Here is a 17732-nt window from a genome sequence, read left to right on the forward strand (position 1 = left end):
TTCTAAAGTTACCTTTTTTTGCACTAAAATGAGTGTTAGTGTGTTAAATCTTAAAGAGCTACTTACAGACAAATTGCCTTCCTCTATAATGAAAGATGACCTTCACTAGTGTCAGGCTGCACTATATCTCATCTGCTCTTTATCTGCCTATAAAGCTGATAGTTCTATTGCTGCTTGATTGCATCTTCTGAAAAAATTCACCCTCGCTACAACCAGGCTGCAGTGGATTTGTGAAAGTGGATGGCTGGTTGTGTGCATTTTACCTCCTTCCGTGCAGCTATGTTATTCCTGTGTTCCCTCATTACTACCCAGAGCTCACCACATTTCTGCATATTTCTCAAGAGTGGCTTTGTTTTCCTTAAAGTGCTAAACCTGGACCCCCCTGCTGGTAACAATCTCTCTCTGTGAGTTTTGGTAGAATCAGCCTAGCAGTTTTCTGCCTGATTATTATTCCCAGATTTGGTAGGAAGCTTAGAGACACCCTAGTATTTTTGTTCTCTCCTCGCCCAGCTCCCAACACATGCTGATTTTTGAATTGTTTTTGTGTCAGTAGGTGTCTGAACGTGACCAAATCCAACATTTGTCTCTTGTTGTGCAACCAATTGGCCTAGATGTCCATAAGGGTTTTGATGCTGGTTAGAGATTCAGATCTTTTTGTCTCACAGCCAGTCACAAAGAGGAACTGCGAACAGGAGTGATACAAATGGATTATAGATATATATATCTAATTTAGATTTTAAGATAAGTCCGATCTTAGAGGTCATCAAACTGCCCACAGTGCTTGTCTTTCTTTGTGGCCAATCAAGTGGAGCAACATCGCGTTACTTTCCTTAATCTCAAAATAAAGCTACTCCTCATGATGGATGAAAACAGTTGCTGTGACAAATTTGAAATAACAGGGTTGTCGTCCCTTAAATGTTTCGTGTTGTATTTTGCACAGCAAATATTTCAAAAACAGAACCAATTTGCATTTTGTTTGTTTTTATCAAAGACCAAGGCAATAAAAGAAGAACTGAAGAAGGTTTTTTGGATTTTTTTTGTAAAGAAAGCCAATTTATATTGACCATAATTGATTTATGACAGCAATAAAACCATAAAACATCCACAGACATAGTTTCTATAGGCACTGTATCGTGAATCAGACCACTGGGTGGCATCTTTTGTCCACTTTGATAAACTTCCATCCAACTATAGGAAATTTGTTGGTGAGCGCTGACATTTTAAAATTGCTTGTCCAACACATAATATTTTAGGCATCTAGAAGATTCAAACCAATAAGTGCACTTTTATTTAATGTTCTTTTATTTTCAAACATCTCTAAAGTCACATTTTCTGCTGGTCAAAGTGGAACGATTGTTTTCACCCAAAAAGAAACAAGAACATTGTGCTAAGTACTTTAAAATGTGGCTTTGATTTCTCTGCATTTTCTGCTTTGAAAACAAAAAGTATCAGTTTCATTATTAATAGCTGGTGAGCAGGTGAAGATGGCTAACTGAGGTCAAAAACGATTAAAGAGAAAATGGTTGATGACACAAGGAGACACTGGACAACTAAACACAAGGAATCTCAAAAATAAAAAAATTAACAAAGCAACAAAACAAAATAAACCAACAACCATAAAAAGAACGAATCATGACAATATGAAAATTTTGTTTGAAATACACTATAGCTACTAACTTAGGAGTCAACTTTACTCAGACACTGGATTACTGATGTGTGAAATGATCACAGCTACACAACCTAATCTGCTGCCACCCGTGTTGAAATATATCATGTCCACTAGTCAAATAAGAAACCAGTGAGTGACCAGAGTTTTCAGCAGCAGTAGAAATTCCCATCCTCTCAGCGGGAGCGACAGTGGACTGTGGCATTAGATGAAATCCGTGTGTGTGTGCGCACCACACCTCCGATGAAATGATCCCATCAGCGTAAATGTGACCCCCTGTCTGCAGCGGGCTCCTCTGCTGTTTACTCTGTCACCTTCTTAAACGATGGCAAATCAATGAAACACACACACATCCAGCCAAAAGGCCATTTCAATCTACTGAGCTCTTGATCTTGTAAGACCTGAAAGAGTCTGTTGAATCAACAGAAGCCCCCCCTCCCTCCCCCGCTCCACATACCTTCTAGTCCACATGTAGAGGTCAACACATTTCCACCAGCCAAACACATCAACTCCTCTCAAACACTGGATTACTGATATGTGATATGATCACAGCTATAAATTTCACTCCAGGCAGGTTTAGCTGCAGAGTTTAAATAAAGGTTATGTGAATTTGGCATACATGTTTGTGTAGTGGTGTAGGTTAGATTGTCTGTGTGTGTAAAACTGAGATCTGAGGGATATACTGTGAAACAAGTTCAACAAAGCAGGGCTTTTTCCTTTAATCTGCCTTGACAAAGACTAAAATCTCACTTAGAGATTATACAGGTGCCACAACTGTGGTTCTGATTATAAAAGCTAGAAAAGATTTTTGAAAAGGTATCTGGATTTCTGTCTTTATTGGTTGAAGATGTTTAACTTTTTATCTGAAGAGCTTTCTCAATGTGCAGGGTTGCAAAGCTTCAACCTGAATGAGATTTAATTTTAAACAGGGAAGGAGTCTTCAAATTTCAGATTTCTAGAATTTACAAAACCATTTTGAAATAGTAATATTTGTCATATGTTACAGGAAACTGTTAATATTCAGAATAGACTACCTGCTGCTGTTTAGGTCAGGACAGGAAGATGTGACATTTCCACCTTCACATTCAAAGGGTTCGTTTAATTCTGACTCTGTCCCATAATTTGCATACACAGAGGTACCAGGAACCAGGAAGAACTGATGGAAGAAATAAGAGGACTGAAGAGAGTAGACAGGAATATAGGGAGATGTGTTTGAATTAGGAGGAGGCAGGTCTATAAGATTTGGTTCAGGCGATCACCTAATCAGTACCTCATTGCATAGAATGAGGTGTGCTTGTGGCTGTCATACATGTAGAGATGCTGATTTCTGAAAAATTAGCAGTAGCCTCTGAATTTGTTCTAGAGCTGTATGCCCCTCAGAGCCACTGCCATCTTCTGTTTGTTTCTGCTGCTCAGATTACGTCATGTTTCTGACACTTTCCAGCCTAACAGATTGTATTTATTCATGAACTTTGTCCAGTTTTGCAGTTGCAGCCAGTTTCACTTGGGTCTTTAAAAATCATCCACAGTTTGTCTGTTTTGTTTTTTTTTCCGTACTTGTGGTTGCCACTGACAGGTCGGCAGTGTTTGTGCTGCGTGCCAGTGAGATCAGTCACTCGGCAGGGAATCAGCAAGGTGGTGTTAATTAAAGGGGATGCATTAATTGTATGCAGAACACATGTGCACAGGTAATTACTGTTTCCCTGGAGATGGCTAATTGATAGGTTGTGGCTGCACTGATGAGGACTCGGGGCTGGGCAGAGAGGCGGCGAGAGCGTCTAACGGGCACAAAGGGATAATTGGCAGGACAGGAGACAGAGAGAGTGAAAACAGAAGGACAAATCGAGGGATGGTCAGCAGCAGACTGCAGCTGTTAGCAGAGACAGCAAAATACTGTATCATTCAAAAGATAGAGTTAGATAACGCATACATGCAGCACACACACACATTCAGATCAATGTGTTTCATCAGCTTGATTGAAAGGAACAATTATGAGTTCAAAATTTCAGGGGAAAAAAACAACTTTCCATAGAAAAAATGAGCGGTGCTTTTAGAACTGATTGCTTACTGGGCAGTGTGTTATTGTTTTTCAGCATCAGCTAATGATGGCCATATCTCATGCTTTCATCCAATGAAAGCAGCACACTCAATAATATTCTCTCACAACAAATACTACTGTGGCCTTGCCAGATCAGTCTGCGCATGATGTTTTAGTGCCAGAGCTTTAGAGTGGTGAAAAAACTGTCAACTTATTGGTATAGCTGCAAATAATTTCAGAGATGGTTCGTACATTAGGATTTGGTGGAAGCAAAATATACATATATTATATGTTGGTATAGTGGTTCGATAGCACAAAGGGAGCTTCTTCTTTCCTACAATGTAACACACACACCATATGGTGTTCTTACATTCTGCACGTGAGTTAATCTAGCTTCTCTTTGTGTTTCTGTGTGCTTCTCCATCTCCCACTGTGGCTCCTGATGGGGTTTAAATCCCAGCTCTGTACTCTTGTTTAGACTAAAGCTGGAGAGGATCTTTGAATCCTGTTTTATCTTCACATGATCTCTAAGTCTGGCAAGAAGAATTGCACTCTGAGTTTGTGTGTTTGTGCGAATGTCGGGGACTGGAACACCTGCGGGTCATTGTGCTCCTTGCTTTGAGGGAAAAGAAAATCATCTCTGTCTCTGAGTGTGTGAGAAATAACTAACAAGTTTGTGTGAGAGAGCCTTTTCATCCCACCTGCCATCTAACACTGGGGTTTGGATTGCAGAACGGACATCAAAACACCCCCCGCCATCATCAGCACCATCCTCATCATTACCATGAGCAGCCTCTCCAACACAAGCAGCAGAAGCAGCAACCAGTTGCAGATCTGATAGACTTAGACATGGATATAATGTCTCAGGTAAGGGGCCATACGAACATGAAAAGACTTTCTCCTATATTATTTTTTAAAACAGGGAACATGCTGTCGTAAAGGTTAGCCGTCGCCCTTTGTGAACTTCTTCTTTAGTCACATCCTTAGATGGGCTTTTGTCTCCACATCCTGATCTGTAACTGCATCTCTTGTTCCTCTCTAGTCTAAATTGACCACAGCTGTTGACCTCTGTCATTTATGAATAAAACATGTAACGTCGCTGTTGCCATAGCAACTGCGTTCAACCAAGTGTGCGATGGAACACTGCTTCTGGTGCTCCCTTGAGTTCAGACCTGGATGACCCAATATGGCAGAGACAAAAACGCTCCATTACTACAGTATCTGTGCACCGTGCTGCAGTCGCGGGAGTTTCTCTTCTCACAGCGCATTAATAAAACACTCGTAATACTCTGACAATCACGACGAGCCGACCTCGCCACCTCGCCACCACAAACACAAAGAATATATTGAGCTGAGTGAACCAGCAGCGGACAGAAAGTCTATAAATGTCCGACTCTGCATGATGGTGGGACGTTCTCTGCAGTGCAGTGGCATTTAATCATTTCTGTTTCTGAAAAAGACTAATATTCAGCAACAGCTAAGTGAGTTTATTGCACACTGTGTTGGGGGGAAAAGTGTTTTGTGAATTTAATCTTATTCTTTTATTAGTCACTGCAGACGTGGCATTATCTGTATCTCAGATAGTTTATCTTGTTTAGTTGTCTGCGAGCGTAGCCTCTGCAACAAGAATATATTTTATACCTTCAGATCCTCTTTGTAACGAAAACGAACGTGCATTTCTAGGCTCAACAGCATGATCACAGATCCATTTTCTGATAAATGCACACACTTACAAAGAAAGCACTAACTTTGAGGTCTGTGTGACCTAAGAATGAACAAAAGGAAAGATATTCTAAGAACATTCATTATCTGCGCAGAAATTATCTGCATCCATGATTTATGCAAATCTCTGGCCATGTATTCAAGGCTTAAATTCCTTTATCAACTAAAAATAGTTTCCTTCACTTGCCAGTGGCCTAAAGATGTTATTAACGTGTAAAAAAAAAAAAAAAAGAAGAAGAAGAAGAGAGCGATACGAAAGAGAAGGATCATGGAGACTGTGAAAGGAAACTGAACAATACAGAATAAATTCAAATCAAAAAGAGAGCCTGCTCTCTGATAGTTATTCCCTCTGAGACACAACACACATCTTCTGCAAGAGGAAAACATTAATGACTCGCCCGTACAGTAATGAGGCTGGGGTGGTGTAATACTCTGCTTTGAGATCAGCTGGTGGAAAGCATCTTTCTCAGAAGCAGATGAGGAAAATTGTAACAAGTCATGGTGGGTATGTCATCATAATCATTCCATCTCATTATCCCACCTCTCCTCACCTCTCTGTTACCTCCTCTCTGTTGCTGCAGCGGTTCTCAGGTAGGTACCATGAATCTGCCTTGCTGGTCTTGTGTTGCATGCGGCGTGTGATGCATGTTGCAGTGGAATGTAAAGCCCTTCACGTGTTCCTGTTCCGGACAGCAGTGCAGCTATCACGCCTCACTGCTGGTGTTTATTTTCTCTGATTCTCAGAATATCAGCCAATTAGAGATTTTCGGAGACATGTCCACGCCGCCTGACATAACCTCTCCATCAGTGAGTAGATATTCACGTTTGTGCTTTCAGATGAGCGCTTTCGTAGTTTTTTTTTCGTTGTTGTTGGTTTCTGACCTGACCTCCAATCCACACAGACACCCGCCTCTCCCGCCAACACCCTCGACCCCTCGCAGGGCCTGCAGCCCCCCACGGAGCTGTTTGCTCCCTTCAATCCTGCGTCTGTGCCCTCAGGTAAGGCCTCATTCCTTCTCCGCCTAACTACACCGCCGCTACATGCTGTGGGGGTAACAAACGCAGTGGGGCGGTGAGGAGGAGCGGGAAAGTCAGGGGATTCAGAGGCAGAGGACAGAGGAGGGAGGGGTTGTTGGAATAAATAGAGAGACGGAACAGAATTGAAATGCAGATGAGGGGAAACTGGAGAAAAAGATGGTGTCGGTTGTGTGTTGAATCTAAAAAGCATTATTAGCTTACTACTTCAGCTGCTGCTGATTTACCTGTGGCTGAGGCAGCGGCAGTGGTCAGGGGAAAGGCAATAAAACATGCCAGGAAGATTTTATGGTACAAACAAGCCTTTGTGGTTTTCAGGATCTTTTTATTTACTCCTTGTCTCGCCTTTGGTCATCTCCCCACCGCTCAATGTGCATGTGTCAGAGCGGCTGAGGTTAAATGTCAACCTCCTCTCCTGTAGTTAACCACCGAAGGCCAGAAACGGGGGACCAGCAAGTGTGTAATAAGAACTACCTTTTGCTGATGAGTTTGAGTGATTTTAATGAGCGTGTGTTGAGCTCTGCCTTTTCGTAATGACTCTGCCTCATTCTGGAGGTAATTATTATAGTTCACCATGACCATTAGGAGACACCGCATTAGCTGCAGGCAGAAGTAGGGCAGCACTCTCTGGTGATGCATGTCTTATTATCTTTGTGGATTTTTGTGTAGAGGAAAAGCAGCATATGTGGGTATTCTGATCATTTCTCACCCCTGAGTGACTTCTCACTATTTCATTTTGTTAAATTAAAGGCCTAGCATTCCATGAAGGAGTGTGTATCACCCGCTTCCTTTCATGCCAGAATTTTAAACTAAAATCATTGTATTATCTTAAATAACAGTATGCAAGATCTCATACATTGTGAGACCTCATGAGATGTATTATGGATGACTCTCAGCTACTACCATGTTAAATTGTAGTCCAACATCTGTAAAATTGACTTAGTTATAGCTATTTTTGTGTTATCTAAGGTCAATTAGCTAACGCAACCATTTTGAATCAGGTTGGCTCCAAAAGTGGATCAGTTGTAGAGGTACATCCAATGATTAGTTTTTGAGAGTTTGATTAAAATATATCCTGTGTTTCATGAGATATTTTGCAAACAAACAGAGTTGACTTGCAAAGTTTTAAAAACATATTTAAAGGCATTAGTTTGTGCTTAGAATTTGTGTTGGGGGTGAGTCTCAGCTACTACCACACCAAACTTTGACTCAATATTCATAAAAATGACTGAGTTATAACCTAAGTTTGCTAAGTTTGCTCAGTTCTGGCGGCCATCTTGAATGGGGTTGACGCCAAAAGTCAATCATTTGTAGATGTACATCTAATGATTACTTTCTGAGATTTTCAATAAAATCCATCCAATGGCTCATGAGAACTGTAAACACACACACCAACACAGGCATAAACATCACTGCCTTCAACAGTGGGCAATAATGCTAAAAATATATATTTTTTATTTACTTCATTTTGCTACTAGGTTACGTGACGATGGGGGCGGTACCTCCGGGTCACTGGTCTCAGCAGTTCGCTGCCCAGACACCGCTGGCCTTCGGGGTCCAGTCCCCTCTCGGCCCTGTAGCCCAGGTGCTCCCAGGTGGACAGCCTCTCATCTGGGGCCAGGCCAATATTTTCCCCGCCACCCAGCAGCAGTGGGCAGCCATGGCAGCTGGAGCCTTCCCCCCCACTGCCTACCTCCCTGCCCAGCCTGTGGGCACTCTGCCCGCTGCCATGTTCCAGACCCTCACCCCTGTCACGACTGTGACTCCAGCCAGCGAGAGCCATTCAGGTGCTGGGGCCAGCGCCTCGGCTGCCTCCCCGTCAGCGTCGTCGAGCCCGCAGCAGGGGGACAGGAACAAGAAGATGGCCAAGGAAATGTTCAAGGTAGGGGAACAGTAACAGTAGAAATACGATATTGAGTCAGGTTGTTAGATTCTTTATTTTTGTTGTCGACAATGTTTGTCACAAAGTGCGGTTATAGTTTTATGTAAAATTGCAAATGAAAAAGGCCCTTGGCTAACTCCAGTGATTTAGTTTTGCAGTTTTAAAGAAAATTGTCTGTGGCCCATGTTCAACCTCTCCTGGGTAGCTTTTGCACAATTTTGCTCACAGTGTTTGGCACTGAAAACACATTAAAGGTCTAAATATGAATTAGTGTTTTTTTAATAAACCATATTTATATAGTCTTATCAATATTTATTTCCAATTCCTAAATAATAACAATTTAATTGAGAAAAAGGCTGCATAATAAAGCCGTTGGTTGGCACTCTTGCCTCACAGTCCTGGGTTTGAAACTCGCCTGGTGTCTGTTTCTGTGGCGTTTACATAGTCTCCTTTATGCATGTGTTGACTTTATTCAGGTACTCCAGTTTTCTCCCACAATTCAAAAACATATACAGCATGTTGGGCTAATTGGCAATTCTAAATTCTTTCTAGGTGTGTGTGTGTGTGTCCGCTTGGATGTTTGCCCGTATGTGGCCCTGTGACAGACTGGCGACTTGGCCAGGGTGTATCCTGTCTCTCGTGTCATGACTAATGGAGATAGAAACCAGCTTCCCACAGCCCTAAACAAAATCAAGAAAAACTAAAAATATTGCCTACAGAACTTCCAGCAGGAAACAAAACAAGTTTTTCAAAGTAAAAGATTAATTTGAGATACATCTGCAAAACATGATGTATTTTATTCCTGTAATTACAAGTCTCATCTGAATAGTCTGATAAAGATTTGTTACTATATGGAATAAGTTACTGTAGTTTGCACTCCCCGGTTCAGAATGTTCCTTTGCTTTCAGGACTTTCAGCTGGCGAAACCTCCAGCCATGCCCTCCAAGAAGGTTGATCAGCCCAGCTTAGCGGGAACCTCCGAGGCATTCAGCACTTACTTCAGCCGCGTGGGCACCGCCCAGGACACGGACGACTGTGACGACTTTGACATTTCTCAAATGAATCTCACCCCGGTCACCTCCACAACACCATCCACCAACTCCCGTGAGCGCCACTCCATCTATCCTGCCTGTGCCGTGTGACGTGTGTGTGTGTTCTCACGTTTTTTTCCCACTGAGCGTGTTGCTACGTGTAAACCCCATCTGTCCTCCCCTGCAGCGCCCACACCGGCTCCCAGGCAGAGCTCGCCATCCAAGTCATCAGCTTCTCATGTCAGTGACCCCCCCACCGACGCCACGGACCCTCCCACGGACGACTCGTTTGGAGAAGCGGAGGGGAGTCCCAGTCGCAGCGGAGAGGAAGATGCTGTAAGTGTGTGAGGATAAAAGGTGGAGTAGCACAAGTGTGTGTACCTTTAAGAAAACACTCCTTGTGCAGCTCTAACCTGCGCAGCGTGTTAATACCTGCTGATAAATAGCTTTTGTAGCCATGTTGGCGGGCCAGGTAATCACTCTGCCTGATTAGGGGACGAAGCTGTTGTGTCCCTTAGTGTGTGTTTGCATCAGTGCACGTGAAAATGCACAACGAGCGCAGGTTACTGTGTGAACACAAGCAGCGGTATGCAAAAGAATATGTGTGTGTGTGTGTGTGTGCGCATGGTCAACACAGCGTTAAATTAGCTGCTGGAATTGTCAAAGACATCATTAAGCTGTTATTAATCAGTGAGGTAGTGTCCATACATCACTACTTCTAAATGGACAGACTCATCTCTGATGGGACAGAGGAGGCATAGTGCCCCAGTTCTTCTTCCAGGGGCAATTAACATTCATTTTTTTTCCACCCTAGCCAGATACAAACAATGGAAGAGAAACTACTGAACAGGAGAAAGTAAGAGCAAACTTGCAGAAAAGGTGAAAAAAAAAATCCTTCTTCACCTTTTACAAAATTCCTTGTAGAATTTGTGACCTTCCGAGAAACAAGATTTTGACTGCTTTTCCTGCCATTTTTCTTCCTGTCTCCTTTCCTGTCCATTTTTTGTTTTTTTGAGGGTTTTTTTTTATGCTTGCATCTCTCCTCTCTCCTCTACTCTCCACTCACCAGGCGTGAAACATTAGTTTTATGCCTGCAATCCAGCTATTATTGAAAAAAAAAGAAAGAGGACTTTCACACTGCTGAAAATGTCACCGGGCTGAAATAACACACATAAGCTTTACATAACCCAGAGAAACATGTACTGCAGCGCTGAGTGAGTGCAGCTGAAAGGTTACAAAGAAAAAGAAAGGAGGACGAGGAAGATGGTGCAGAGAAACGACATCCCGCTCTCTGCGGGGCGAGGTGTAAAAAGCAGAAGGGTTTTAAGGAAGAAGGTAAAAAAAAGCAGAGGATCAATAAAGCTAACTCCATGGAGGCTTTCATATTTGGCCGTTGTAAATGCGTGTGTGCATGTGTGTATTAAAAATGGAGACGGTTTTTGGTTTTTTTGTTTTTTACCCTCTAAGTGTTTGTTTTTCTTCTTTACTAGTTACTTTCTGTCTAATCTTAGTAATTCTGCAGCCCTTCCTTCAGGTTTACTCTTCTTTATCTGCTCTCCCCCTTATTTCCTTCTCTTCTGTTCCTTCGTGTGGACTTTTCCTCTCCTGCCCGTCCTTCCATTCCTCTTCTCTTCAGGCGTGTGGTTCTGGGTCGCCCTGCCCCAGTGAGACAGCAGAGCCCAGCCCAGAACAGGCCAGTCCAGAGGCTGGGAGCTAGATAGCAGCAGGGTAGGGTAGGTATGAACCCCCACCCTCCTAACCTTCACTTTCGCTCCTCCTCCATCTCTGCATTTATCTGTCACATCTTCTCACTTTTCAGTTTTTAAACATTTCTGTCTCTCGGTTCTCTTGTGCTGGCTTCCTGCATGGCATGTGCTTGAGACTGAATGCTGAGTCATGTTTAATGTCAATGACAATGTGCTTGTTTCACTTGCAGGCGGGGTCGTGTAAGTATCTGGTTAGCAAAAAAAAGGGCATTCCTTGTGTAACTTTTTGAACCAGTGTGTGATGAGTTCATCATGTGTGATCGCTTCGGCCCATAGTGCTCTCCTCGTGTCCCATTTTCACACCCACTTCCATAAATAGCCCACATCTCCCTGAGAAAGTCAATGTGACAGCTAATCAGAAACTGTGCTTTTGGATGAGCAACTCGTCTGCTGGGATTTGAGCACAATATGATAATCTTAGATTTTTAGCTCAGTGAAACCATGATTTATGCTGACAAGCTATGCATTATATATGTAAACGTCAGTTGATTTGTCCATTACTGCAAAATGATGAAACGGATAAAGACAATCTACAGTGTTCTTCAGATGGCTGGAAATTTTCTGAGGCGCACGTTGCAGTGCAGTGTGCCTATTTAATAAGACACACACACACATATTCCAAAGAGGAGAGGCATTTTGATCCTTACCTCCCAACCTGGTGTCCTCACCCACACAATTCTCCACAGTGGCTCCCTAATGATAGCTGCTGGCACTCGCGCAGGGAAAAATAGAATGGTTTTGTTTTCATCAGCTAATACTTGGGTGCCAAGATTAATGACTAGCCCGATTTAATTGGCATTAATTAAAGCCAAAGAAACCCTGAAGTGCCTCCTCACTCCGGGAGAGGAGGAGGGGTGGCTGAGCAGCCTCCCTTCCCCAGCTGGCCCACGTCCTCACATTGAGCCCATGCAAGAGTCGCAGGGCAGCAGGTGGATGTGGACAACTGAGCGGTGAATCTGGCCGACTGCTGTGGCCAGAAGCTTTAGAGTTCTTCTGTGGTAGGTGGACTGCTTTGGTCGTGGTCCAGTGGCGCTGCTCCCATATGGTGTTTACTTGCTCAATCACATCGACTTTAGACATCTTTCCAAACACACACCTGTCCAATATTCCCCAGACAAACACACCTGTGATCGATACTGTCACCACCTGTGCTCATATTGGAGCCAAATAATCTGTGTGTGTGTGTGTGTTTGCTTCTGGCTGAGACCACTCGTCTTCCCCCTCTTCCCCCACCTCCTGGTTCTGACAGACATGTGTTCAAGCTGGTGGGAGCGTAAGTGTTTTTTTCTTTCTCGGGTGATCTCATCATGTTGAGCGAACGCTGTCGAGTCTCAGCCGTGAAATGGCCAGCTGCCACGGTTCACTGATCAATGTCGCATTGCCTCTCCGTTCTGAAGTCTACCACACACGCGCACACAAGCATATATATGCACATTTAGCAGCCTCGCCAAATACTTTGTTCTTCAGGTTGTGCCACACCAGCACATCAAGTCATACCTCCGCTGAGGCGCCTCTCCTCCTCTCAGCCGATTGGTTGATAGAGCTGAAGGGGGGCTTGCCTGCCGTGGTCACCTGAGGCAGGGTGACACTGCCAGGCTGTGGCGCAGTGGATGATTGTGAGTGTGTGCTCGCTGTCACCACTTGTCTCAGTCTTTTTGTCACTCCTCTCAGGGCTGCAGACAGCTACTTTCTGCTGACTGATCTTCCTTGGCAAACACTCCATTTACAGCTTCATAAGCCAGGACTCAAATCTCCAGCTAAAGCTGAATGCCCAGCCTCAGCTCCTGTTTCCTTTCTCCTTTTTATTTCAAGAAAACTTTGGCATATCCAAAAAATCAGTTGGTTTCTTAACTTCTTTCACACCGTGCTCTATGAACCAGCTGCAGATTGAACTTTAATCAACTTCAAATGTCAGCAGCAAAAAGTCTACATTCTATTATTATTATTAAGTCTTTAAATTAACCGTAAAACAGTGAAAATAGACAATGTCCATAGCTTTCCACAGGACAAAGTATATTACTGTATGAAAGTCTTCACTCATCCCTTATTTCTTTACATTTTGCTTCCAAGGAGCCAGACTTTCTTGTAATCGTTTAAAGCAGCCTTTAGCAATAGTTCTCCAGGGTTTCTGAAAACCTATCAAGTTTTCTTATTCTGTCTTTTTGTCTTTCCATTTTCAGACTAAATCTTGTACTTGATCTTATTGATATAGCATGCAGTGTGTGCTTGGCAAATCTGGAGGAAGTGGACAGGCAGAGGACAAAAATGAAGTTTCAGGCTTAAAACCTACATCTCAAAACACTGAATGAAATTTGGTCCTCAAAGAAATTGGGGGGGGGGGGAATGCCAGCTAAGACCAGACCCAGGACCTGAAAGATGCATCACTCATCAATCAATCATCTAATGTATTCTAAGTTTTTTGTCAAAACTAATGTGATGACACAACTAAGAAACTGAATATTTCAAAAAATTGAATCTTTGTAATAAGCTGCAAGTAAAAAAGTGCCTAAAGATATTTAAAATATTTTCTTTTTTGTTATGTTTGGAATTCTCTTTAAGCTTAGGGGACTTTGCAACGATTGAATGATTGCTAAGTGGCTTAGCAAACAAATTTATATTTTCCTAAAACGGTCAAGCAGAAAAACTGGATTAAAACAAAGAATAAAAAGCAGCCAACGTCAAATATAACAACAAATACAATTTAAGACTTTTGGTTTTTCTGTAGTAATTACTACGATAAAAATGGACAGAGTTAAACCTTGTAAACTACAACATGAGAGTACGTAATAAGGATGTCTCGCAGCTAAAACCACGCAGAATTTAAGCTCGATGGCTGTAAAATTGATCAAGTTAGAGCCATTTTTTGTTTTTTGCTAAGAACAGCTGTTTGTGGTGAGCAGCTGTCCACTGATTTACAAGATATTTTGTTATATGACAGACAAATGAACAGAAATTCTCAGAGACATGGCCAAAAATATTATCGTCATTAGGCCTTTAATGGCAGGCAAAAAAAAAAGATATAAAGGGTAGCTCAAGACTCTTGTGCAAAACAGGAGAAATTTTGTTCTTGTTCCTGTCTTATCTCATCAGATAATATTAGCATCATGTACTGTGTCCTTATTAGTGGAGCTATGGTTAGACCCCAATCTCTGAATACTTTCCTCTACACTGAGTGGGAGAAGTCTTCTACAGTATAATAGGCCAGCCTCCAATCAAGTTGTCCATATGGCAGATTGAGTGACTGGCTGTAATTATGTGTACGGTAATAACGGCCCCATTGTGAGCGAGTGCAGCGGGCTTGGTGTTCTGACTGCAGGGTGTTCCATCATCTGCTGTTGTCTTCTGGCTCAGTTGGGGAGAAATTCAGACATGATGACTCATAACTGGTCTTTCAAGGCGCTGGTTTATACCTCTGATTCATTCTGGTCCTGGAGGGAGCCTGCAGTGGGAGAGAATATGCATGTCTGTGCGCAGTGACACGCACAGAAACAATAACACACGCGCACACACACACAGAGAAATGTGATAAATTATCTGAGTCTGCTTTAGAGCAGTGTGTTACTGACACCTAGTGGCTGTGTTAGGTATGAGAAGAGACAAACCACTGCAGTTCTCGACTCTGCATGTCTTAACTTGTTTGTTTGCAACTGCAAGATGTTCTGCAGCCATTTTTGTTTGTTTGTTTGTTTGTTTTTTACCATTAGGATTGAGTGCATAAGCAACATAATAGGTGCACTGTTGGGTTTTAAAAACACATTAAAAATGATGTTTTTCTGTCTCATTTACAGAAGGGGAAGGACCCTCTCTACGCTCAGATCAACAAGGGGAAGAAATAAAGAGACACGCAGGACGACAGACCTGACCAGCACTGGGTGAACAGGAAGAAAACCCTTTACCTCTGAGTGTGTGTGTTAGTGTGTGTGGCACATTCCCGCCTGGCCGAGCCCTTCCTCTTCTCTTCCTGCTAACAACCTCCCAGGAGGAGCCTCAGCACTCCCACAGTCCTCCTCCTCTCTGCAATCTTTCCTCCTCAGAGGAGGAGAAAGCCCCCTCTCGGTCATTCACCACAGGCAGGAGGGACATCAATCACTGAGACGGACCCAGCTCTCCCTCTCTACCGTGCTGTCTCCTCCTCTTCTCTCCTCTCCTCTCACCTTTTGGATACTCACACCCAGCCTTACAGACGTACGCCACTCCCCTCCCTCCCTCCTCCTTTGCTCTCACACCCTTTCTTTCCTCTGCCTCCCCGTGTCTGGCCAGAGACTCTGCTGCCAAGAAGAGACTGAGTCAAGCAGTGCCTCCCTGTCTCCAACACACCCACATACACACACGCAGGCACGTACTCATCATTTGGACTGACAGAATCCTGCACCTGTAGCCAGGACATCCCACAGGAGGAGCCAGACTCTTAGCGGGCCCTTCGGGGGAGGCCTGTTTTATGGGATCGCTGCTTCTGATGGTCGATTTGGGTGTTTTCTCCCTACGCTTGTGAGTGTCTGCTGGATCACTATGCAGAAACAAACTCTCTGGGAGCTGCTCACACACTACAGCCACATACACAAATGCAAAGACACACACACACAAAGTCGTGGTACTCCTTAAGCGACACACACATACACACACACACACATGCACATACAAAGAGTAATTTGCCAAACGTCTCTCCTCGCAGACACAGAAGCCGGATGACCAGACATGGTGAGGAATGGACCCTGAGAGGGGAGGTGTTGCAACTTAAAACAGATTCTGTGATCGAACTGTTCATTCTCTATAGCTTTTTGTACAATAATGATTTAAGAAAACAACAAAAAAAAAAAGGATCAAACTGAAAAATTGAATTTTTATTTTATAAGTCAATCAAGCCGCTGGGGTCAGCTCTATAGAGATTATAGAGTCAACATGGCTTTAAGGCATCTGATCGCTGGTTTGCCAAACTCATTTTGTAAATAATGAGAACAACAAATACCATTTTGTCCGCTGGACGTCTGTGCCATAACATAGGAAGGCTTCAGTTATGCAAACTTGACGTTTAACCCAAGCAATACCAACATGTGTTCTCTTTTTATTGCTTGCAGTAATTTTGGTTTATTTTGCCTATTTTTCTTGTGCAGCTTTTATCTCAGCCTCTTTTTACTAACATCTGCTCCATCCCCAAACCATCCACCACGCCCCTCTTTGTCTATGAAATCCCATTGCCTTACATTATTTTTATGTCCAAAGTAAATTAGCTTCTGCAGTTTATGTTAGCCCACCCCTGTGTGGCACAGCTCACAAAACAATCCTTTTTATGTTGCAGGCAGCAGCCACCGTCTCGCTCTCTGGAAGCTGGACTGAAGCTGCTGCCCTCCATCTCCCTTCCATCCTTAAAATAACATCCAACACTCCACATATGTCTGTCTGCTGGTCAGGTGCCAAACTCCTGCAGTCCAGTTGTGGACTGCAACATCCTCTGCTACAGCCACATTAACTGTGATGCCAATAACTCCCTGTTTTATGGCCAGAGTCCTCACGTCACTTAAACTCTTTTGGACCACGATGTTAAATAACATACAAACTAGAAGATGAGCAAAGAAGTTGAATAAAAAAGGGAAACGTTTGCTGTTTGAGTACATAACATTTCTAGACCTATTTTAACTTTACCTCAGCTAACAGTTTCTTAATGTAAATGGAAGCATTATTTTTATCTTTATGAATATGACATTCTACAGTGGGTTTTTAGATGATTTTTATTTTATTTTTTGGTTCTATTTGATTTATGTATTCCACCATGTATTACCTGTTACAAATAAACACTCCCCAAATGATTATTATGTCCTTTTTTAATGCTTTTTCTTTTTTATGTGTCTGACATTTTGTGTGTTTGAAGAAGAAAGAGTGAGCCTAATGGTGTGTGTCTGCCAGAGGTGACCCCCAGTGTGTCTTTAGTTATTGTAAAGCCAGTGCCACAGTATTATGTTGCAATTTAACACTGTTTTAATGACCTGTCACAGTGTGCTGCACAGGCAGCCTCTAAAGTAAGCTGTCATAAGCTTTATTAGCAAGCGAGCATAAAACACAAACCCCAGCGTTTTTATTCGGGCTTTATTTCTTTCCTCTTTTACAAGAAAAAGGCATTACCGCAGCTCTGATGTGCTGTCGCTGTTATCAGTCACACACTACAGTTTGTAAAAACGGTTCCCACTCGTTCATGGTGGTGCAGTCAGTTTCTCTTTGACTTTTTAACATAAGCATCTGTGACGTTCCCACCACCCAGATGTTTTGGAGCTGAGTAGAATTTGGATGGTATTATCTAAAACAGGGGTTGCTTTTTTTAGCTTCAGACCCTCAAAATGATCATGACCAAGGCTTATGACTCTATCGATTGCTGATTTTCATACAGTCTTTGCTGATAACCTTATTAAACAAGAGCTTACTGACAATACAAGTATTGTAGTTTTAAGAACTACAATACAATTTTTGTAAGTTTAGAGTTACTAGTTTTATTCCTTGCAACAATTATGGTGAATTTAAAGGCCCAGCATTCCTTGAGGAATGCAACTCGTCCGCTGCCTTTATGTTATACCAAGAGGTGTCGTCATTTTGGTCAAACCTT

The 17732-nt window shown here is 42.8% G+C and overlaps 1 protein-coding gene across 11 annotated transcripts in view; it reads left to right on the forward strand.

Annotated features, from left to right (window-relative positions):
- The window catches only part of dab1a (DAB adaptor protein 1a), a 227618-nt gene extending 210673 nt beyond the window's left edge, over positions 1–16945 (forward strand). For 6 of the 11 annotated variants that reach the window (XM_017428796.3, XM_017428794.3, XM_017428800.3 and 3 more), the window contains 8 exons: positions 4437–4571; positions 6171–6233; positions 6329–6425; positions 7940–8343; positions 9252–9447; positions 9562–9710; positions 11011–11107; positions 14929–16945. In XM_017428796.3, the coding sequence (XP_017284285.1) occupies positions 4437–4571; positions 6171–6233; positions 6329–6425; positions 7940–8343; positions 9252–9447; positions 9562–9710; positions 11011–11091 (1125 nt within the window). In that variant the 3' untranslated portion in view covers positions 11092–11107; positions 14929–16945. Of the gene's footprint in view, positions 1–4436; positions 4572–6170; positions 6234–6328; positions 6426–7939; positions 8344–9251; positions 9448–9561; positions 9711–11010; positions 11112–14928 lie in introns of all 11 variants that reach the window. The other 5 variants (XM_017428801.3, XM_017428803.3, XM_017428804.3 and 2 more) reach the window with 3 other exon arrangements.
- The last annotated feature ends 787 nt before the right edge of the window (positions 16946–17732 follow it).

This window comes from Kryptolebias marmoratus, linkage group LG24 (genome assembly GCF_001649575.2).
Source record: "Kryptolebias marmoratus isolate JLee-2015 linkage group LG24, ASM164957v2, whole genome shotgun sequence".
Taxonomy (NCBI): Eukaryota; Metazoa; Chordata; class Actinopteri; order Cyprinodontiformes; family Rivulidae; genus Kryptolebias; species Kryptolebias marmoratus.